The sequence below is a fragment of the Pseudoliparis swirei genome, chromosome 5 (genome assembly GCF_029220125.1).
Source record: "Pseudoliparis swirei isolate HS2019 ecotype Mariana Trench chromosome 5, NWPU_hadal_v1, whole genome shotgun sequence".
NCBI classification, from domain to species: domain Eukaryota; kingdom Metazoa; phylum Chordata; class Actinopteri; order Perciformes; family Liparidae; genus Pseudoliparis; species Pseudoliparis swirei.
Genome location: NC_079392.1, coordinates 9653242 through 9661000, shown reverse-complemented (window position 1 = coordinate 9661000; position 7759 = coordinate 9653242). Strand labels below are relative to the sequence as shown.

At 40.3% G+C, this 7759-nt stretch overlaps 1 protein-coding gene across 2 annotated transcripts; it reads right to left on the bottom strand.

Annotated features, from left to right (window-relative positions):
* Window positions 1–393: 393 nt before the first annotated feature.
* LOC130194007 (dual specificity protein phosphatase 22-B-like) lies at window positions 394–6472 on the bottom strand. 2 transcript variants are annotated; one of them, XM_056414871.1, is made up of 7 exons: window positions 6351–6472; window positions 6202–6235; window positions 4044–4126; window positions 3565–3614; window positions 3111–3185; window positions 2416–2587; window positions 394–1134 (listed from the first exon to the last, which is right to left on the bottom strand). In XM_056414871.1, exons 1-7 carry the CDS (start codon window positions 6369–6371, stop codon window positions 994–996), a joined length of 576 nt encoding a protein of 191 aa, XP_056270846.1. In that variant the 5' UTR covers window positions 6372–6472; the 3' UTR covers window positions 394–993. The 2 variants fall into 2 exon arrangements, with proteins under 2 accessions (XP_056270846.1, XP_056270848.1); XM_056414873.1 differs by lacking the exon at window positions 3111–3185.
* Between the last annotated feature and the right edge of the window lie 1287 nt (window positions 6473–7759).

Here is a 7759-nt window from a genome sequence, read left to right as displayed (position 1 = left end):
TATTTCAGTGGTTTGTGCATTTATATCACAGTTTGTCATCAAATGTAACGGGTTTATTTAGATGGACCTATCCAGAAGCATATAGTTAAACTCCCACCTCAACAAAACTAACACAGTTACTTGTTAATTAATTCATTAGGACGTTGACTTGTTTTGCTATATTACTACTTAAGTAAATGAGCAATATGCACTACTGACACATTTTCTATAAATATTTTATTAATGGCCTGCAATTGCTAAATGTATTCCTTTAATGCACACAAAAAATATTTAAGTAGCAGAAATAAGTTATTGTTTTCTGTCTTTCCAATCTTCAGAGAGCTCCGAGCCCCGATGTTTGCGCCCACTGCTCTAAAATAGACCCCTCGAAAAAGAAGTATGATGAATTAAACCACATGTTAATGTTTTTATTCAATAAAAAGCAAATTCACATTCAATCTGGAGCAGAACTTTGTGAATCATCCACAAACTCTCGATTTTAAAATTAGGCTTTTACTGCCGATCCATATGGCATGATTGAGAAGTCTTAGACCACACACACTTGTTTACAAAACATACAAAAAACAAAATGGATTTAAGAATAACACTGTGATTAGTAAACACACATTGCTTCTGATACTGTCGCAATGGACTACTCACATTTCAAGTATTAGACACAGCATAACATAACTAACGGGGAGTGAACGCTGCTAAATGTGTGTTCACACTCTGGACTGTACTTGTATGTCCTTGTTTCATGCTTGACTGCCCTCGCATGTTGTTTTGACAGTTAGAGGCAAGGACATGACTCCCCTCCCACATGACTCCTTAGCCTTTCTGCAAACATGATATTCAAATTCATCATTTTGATGCAGAGCGTTGAGCTGGTCTCTGCAGGATCGATGATGAAGGCAAGCTGGTCTCTTTAGTGGGTTTTTAGTGGTCCGAGCAGAAGCTCGTCACTCACTCAGCTGCTTGAGTTCAGGAAAGATGAGACTCTCAGAAGACATTGCGTCAGCTGCCCCCTGCACCCAGCGCAGGAGGGATGCTGGGAGTTATGGTATTACTGCTGCTGCTACGAGTCAAAAGGTGTTCCGTCTCCTCATCGTCGTTGAACGTGTTCTTCCCGTACCGGTCCTTCCACCAGGCCCGATACTGGAGGGGGAGCGCAGAGTTAGTGTAACAGAGAATTAGATGAATAATGACAGCTGAGACAGGTTGGAGGGGGGGGGGGGGATTAAACAAAATGGGAGGCTATACAAGTTGTATTTTAGTCCTAGTTGTTTGGTAACACCCACAGGTATGGGCAAGTCTGTGTATTTGGAGTTAGTATGCCAGTGGCGTGCTTGTCAGATCTATTCTCTTGACAATTTTTGCCTGATCATTTTTTTTCTTCTTTCCCAAACCAACAAGCAGATGAGCTAGTTTACTATAACAGAGTGTAACACAAAACAATAACTGGAGGTATATTCTCCCAAAGTGTGTGCCCCTTATTTGAATGACCGTCTCGTCCCGCTCCCTTCTTGGAGTGGGGCCACTCACAACTGGTCCAAAATGCCCAAACGGACACATTATTGTCCACTAGGGGCAGCAGATACGCCTTTAAGAGCAACTTTACTTCACGTGTCTGGCGATCTTGTGTCCGGGGACCTCACCTTGACACTGGGCTTGTCAGTACACAGTGACATCACTGTCGGGTGTGGTTGCAGGTGCAACCAATGCCCACGTCTGACCACAACCAACTGGGTTGGATCGGACCTGTGCGGCGTTTCACCTTTCAGAAGCGAGGCAGGCCGAAGCGCCGCTGGTAGCCGAGCGGTTGCAGCGTGTGTCACATATCTGTATCCGCAGCGTCCACAGTCTGATTCTGACCGCGGAGCTTTGTTGCATGTTACACCCCTCTCGCTCCCCCTGCTTCCTGCCTGCGCCTTCCCTGTTCAATAACTGTCAAAAAGGCCAAACGTACTTTTTTTTTAAGAAAAGAAAAGTGGAAGATGCTCGAAACTCAACTAGAGGACATTGAAAGCAGGTGTCAAGTTGATCTTTTAGCAGCTCTTCTGTTGGAAATGCAACAAAAGAATACATGTTCAAAAGAGCACCCAAACAAACCGTTGGCCAAGAGCATTCATCATGTCATTGTTTGATGAAAAAAACGAGTGTCAACGATGTCGTCCAACACCGTAATACTAAACTATCGTCGGATGTTGGCTACGACTTCCACATCCAGTCCAATGTATGCGCATCATTTCCTGTTCCATGCACAATTTGAATCCCACGTGGGAATGGCAGACTTTGCCAGTAGCAACTCAAACTAATATACAGAGAGGTATTTGGATAAATACATTCAATGGCTATAGCTATATTAAAAAAAAAGGTGATCAAAATAGGTGTTTGAGGTTATGAAATGTTAACGATCATGAGGTCAGCGTCACTCACTTCGGTCAGTTCTGTGTTTTCAAACTCCTTCAGCTGCCGGAGGAAGCCCAGGTTGGGCCCCGCACAAGGCCTCACCGCCCTCACCGCCGCCAGAGACTCCACCCAGCCGCGACCCGTCGCCGTCATGATGTAAGCCACCACCAGAGTCACACTGCGGGACACGCCGGCCACACTGAGAACACACAGCGTCACAGCATGATGCCTTTTTTTGTTGTTTACTGGATTCTCTTCTTTTGTGTACAAATAAGTGAAACCGCCCTTTTTTCTCTTAAAGGTGTGGTTAAATGCTTGATTTTCACTTGATTGATATGAGAAAAGATGAAAGGTGATGACATTTTTAATGAAAGCTTTAACCATGTGTTGTGGTTCAAAATGAAAAAAGGGTTAATTAAATATGAAGGCCTGCAGTTGATAGTCATAATCATGATTCTAACCAACATTTTGTAAATCTGAATATGTGTGCTTCTTCCTTTCACCATCCTAACATGCAAATAAAACTGTGAAGTATAAAATGACCATGATTAAAAAAATAGAGAGAGTAGGCCTAAGTAAATAAGTGCAGTTAAAACAACAATATATAAAACGAACATATTGTTTTCACTTATAAGACTGAAATTTCCTTCAAGTGTTATTTGATGAATCAAATTGAAGTATTGTTTTTGCATGTTATTTCAAGTAATACACAAATCATTCACCAGTGGACAAGGCAGCCCTCTCCTTTCAGTCGGGACTCGTGGATGAACATGATGCTGTCTCTGAAGTACTGCATCCTTGTAGAAATAGGATGGAGGCAGGCAATAAAATTACGATTGAATCAAACCCCATTTAATTATTTAGTCCATTAATTAATTGACTGCAATATTTTCTGCAAGAACCTGCCATAACCATAAGGCATTGTATGACTTATTGATAGTGTTTAATCAAATGGTTGTATCTGTGATTCTTTTCAATATGAAAATGTCTTAAATAAGAGCACTTTTGTATCGATATACATTTATAAAAAATCGTCAAAAAGTTCATTTTATACAAACACTTAAATATAAATTTAAATTAGATTCTTATGAGACTGGGAGATACATCAAATCCAATATTGTACAACTTTCAAACAGTGAACCTCATATTTCTGTATTCTATATCATGTATACTCACAGGTTTTGCTTAGATTGATCAGCAGCTGATATACACAGGTACGTCATGTCCTGGAGGGTGAAGGGGGGAGAGGTTTAGACTCCAGCAACACAATAAAATCTATTTTCTGGAGACAACCCCTCTGAATTAATGAATGTACAACATGTATCAAAGTTTTAAAAGGGTTTCTCTTCCGGTCAGATCATCTGTTTGAACACCGGGTGGAACACAATTCTGGTCTTGAATGTATGAGACGGCCACTGAATGAATTGGAAATATCAATAGAAAATTAATCGATAATGAAAGAAAATGTTAGCTGCCACCCTAATAAATAGCAGACCACAGGTCTGCTGCTAACAGTTCACACTTTCAGAGCAAGTAGCAGGAGCACTGAGGGGGAAAACCCGCCCCGCTGAGTTCCGGGGAGGTTGTGTGTTTTATGGTTGGGTTAATGTTGGGGTGACAGGGTCTAACAGGCCGATGAGACTCAGAGAGCTCACCTCCAGGATGGGTGCAGCTGTGTCATGGATGGACAGGATGTGGGTGATGTTGCGTTGCGCCAACAGCTCTCTGTCTCGTGCATCTGCGGGCGGCAAAGAAAATCAATCAATTAAATTATTCCTCCCGTCCAATCAAAAATCATCCCTCGTAAAGCCCAAACTAAATTAAGCATTTCTACCAAGCAACAACGACCCACCCTGTCTCCCAAACAAATGTGGCCTTAATAGTGGTGCTCTTATTTTGAACTGAAAGAAAAACCGGAAAACCAATGTTTCTAAAACAGTCCAACAGCTTTGCCCAGAAGCAAGAAACAGTAATTGTTCGAATCAAATTTTGTTCTTTAACCCTTGTGTTGCCTAAGGGTCATTTTGACCCGAATCAATATTACACCCTCCCCCCGCCTTTGGGTCATTTTGACCCGATTCAATGTTTCACCCTCCTGTTACCTTTATATTTTCTAACGTATTTTACCCTTTGGGTTCAATTTGACGCCAGCAATTAAAACCTCCAGAAAATTATTAGAATTAATATTGTTTTCCAAGTTTAAGTGTGAGGCACTTTATGTTTGTTTGTTGACTACCGAAAGAACACCGACATTAAACATTGAATGGGGTCAAATTAATCCTAAGGCGGGGGGAGGGTGTAATATTGATTCGGGTCAAAATGACCCTAAGGCAACACAAGGGTTAAAAGGAAGCCAAATGTGTTCTATCTTGGACAGATGTGTCTTGAGTACGTTTTTTCTCATGCTCATGTTGGCAGAATGCCGACGACACTTATACAAGACCTAGATGAGTTTGAACTGAACCCTCCTGCCAGCCAAATTAATTTCACACATGATGAGAGTTTGTATAAATTGTAAGACAAAACGCAAACTGATGCAATACATATGAGTATGCATTCCTAAGATAGTTGCATAAGAAACACAATCTGATTGTGTAACTTACACTGCAAGCCATGACGTGAAGGTCATGTAATGAGACAAGTCCACAAGTGTGTTCACTTGGTCATAAGATAGCCTGAATATGTTTATGGGGTGTCACGATGCCAACAACTGTTTCTCTGCTGAGCACAGACCAGTGACACTAACCAAAACAGCCAAAACACAATTGCTACATATTTGTACAACATTTTATTCATCATCATGACATAGAAATGTATAATTTCTGTGAAAACAGCATGTCAAATTAGAAGAAACTCCAAAAAGAAGATATAAATCAGCAAAAGCGAGAGAGCAACAACAACAAGGTAACGTTAGCTTGTAAGATAGCTAAAGCTAAAAATACATGTACTTATTGATGTTCCCCTATAGTTGATATCTGTACATTTCCATTTAGGTAAACTAACATCTTGGTAATTCAATGTCATTACACATAATGAGACAGCAACTAAATCGAGCAATTATAGAATAAAAATGCAGTTAGTACCAAACTGCTGCTAACTTAAGTTATCTGAACCAGACTTCAGATAACTTTACGTCACACAATTCAATCTTTGAAAAGGCTGGTTTCATATATTTGATCAGTTTAAGTTTCTTGAACAAAGAACTTCTTCCTCACATTTACTGGTGGATGAAGAAAAACAGTTTGAGATGTTAAAATATGCCGCTCGAAATGGATAAAAGAAGATCAAAGGCCTGCATAACATGAACGGTGTCAGATTTCCTTTTTAATGGCGGTTGCCTCAATATGTCATAATTACAAAAAGGGATCCATATTTTTTCCGTGCAGTCACCACTAAACGTGTGCGCGAATATTTTGTTGTTTTAGAGCAACCTATTGATGCATTTACTGCTGTATAGAAAGAGGTGGAATACAGTCGTCCACAATAGGGACACCCCCACACCGCGGGGCCTCCCCTCCCACACCAACCCCCATGGACTCAAAAATAATTTATTTTCTCCAGCGGTTGTAAGTTACACACACACACACACACACATACGCACACGGTGTAATCCTTTTCTTCTTCTTTTGTACACCAAAATACATTACTTGAATCATTCTGCTCTACACTGTGACCTCTCCACTCTCTAGAAACTGAGCTCAGCGTAGCATCTCACCACATGCCCCATCGTATGAGGAACTGAAACACACTCTACTACATTATCCTGAAAATATACTAATTCTTCACTCAAACGACCAATCCAGCACATCTTACCTTTGATATTTCCGAGATACAGATCAGGCAGGACCTAAAGACATTTAGACATCGAGTCAAAGGCAGGAAGATGTGAAAGGACAATTGTGCAAGTATGTCAATGAAGGATGTTTTGTTTCTCCTTTTCGTGTGGAGATTTAATACTTTACCTTATTTATTCCATTACCCATGTCAGCCAATAGGTCGTGAGAAAATCCCTTCAAGTTTCGAAAACTATTTAGATTTTTTTGCACCAGGTTTTGAAAGTTGTGTGTCACCTATAGTGCTCCTCTTTCATGAGCTGCTACTGCGTCCCATCATTTTCAACCCCCCCCCCCCCCACCCCCTGATGACACATGGTGCTTCTTGATGGAGAATGTGCTGCTTGGGATTACGTAATGTAACCTTAGCACTGGCGCTTAGATATTTATAGTTAGACCAGGAGTTGTGTCATGGGGCTGTGGACAGGCACATACCGGCCAGACAAAGATCATCGACAGCCAGAGAAGATTAGATCCAACAGATCTTGGCTATCACTATCTGCAGAGGAGCTACCGTAAAAGGAGCACTTCTGAATGAGGCTCGAAATACATGCCTCGAGCAATACATCTCATTTTAGAAATGCTGTTAAGGTAAATGACAGGCCAGTTGTATTAGAAGAAAAAATGTGGCTGTTTAGTCTAAATCCTTTTTAATGGCGTCCTATGAACACAAAACTACTGTATTGTGAATTTTCTATATTTTTCGGTCTGAAATGAGTGGTAAGAGGTACACATTGTTGCGCATCAATCATGGTCCAGCAATGTTTAGGTATCAAAATGCAATGACAGTTGAAGGGATGTTTGCTTATGGTGACAAACCCAGTTCATTCTTCGTTACTACACTAATGACCATTAATAAACAATGCTCTTTCCAGACTTTGACTTCGATGATTGCATATTTAGGAGTAAACATTTTATTTCATGGAGATAACTTCAGATTTGAAACCATGGGCTTAAACTCTTGTTGATTCTAACTTGAAATTAATTTACTGTATTTCAAGTGAACTTGAAGTATCTACATCACTGACAAAAAGGTTTATTTCTTCCTGGAATCAAATTGTATACCGATCCATGATCAAATCAAACAATCTCACAAATATGTGAAAACTTTGACCAGCTGGTGACTCCAGTGGAAACGGTCAGCAGAAGGACAAAATGTAGTTGCAAATCGATCCGATAATTGTTTTGTATTTTGCACCAAAAGAAAAATGTCAACCAGCTGCTGGTGCTCAAAGAAAAGTCAGGGGATTGCCAAGCATGTTTATGATTCATCCTCTGGGGACCAAGAATGTCTGAACCAAATTTCATTGAAATCCATTCAAATAGTTTCGGATTTATTTAAATTCATAAAAAAGAGGTGGAGAGACAAGTCGCCATGCTTACATTGCTGCTTAATATAACAAATCATGGGAAAGCAGCGATTCAGCACATGTAATGTTATCAGCTTGATACTTCAAGACTTTTTCTAAATTCCTGCAAATTGCTTGTAAACTTGTTTTGGTTTTCGGTCTTCGAAGCCAGAAATTCCCCATTTATGT

Bases quoted from the DNA above. Each gene is read 5' to 3' on its own strand.
- LOC130194007 (XM_056414871.1), bottom strand. From the start codon at position 6,371: ATGGGTAATGGAATAAATAAG. The intron at 4,127-6,201 runs GTAAGATGTGCT...TGCCGCCCGCAG, and splicing joins GTATCTCGGAAATATCAAAG to ATGCACGAGACAGAGAGCTG. The intron at 3,615-4,043 runs GTGAGCTCTCTG...TTCACCCTCCAG, and splicing joins CAGCTGCACCCATCCTGGAG to GACATGACGTACCTGTGTAT.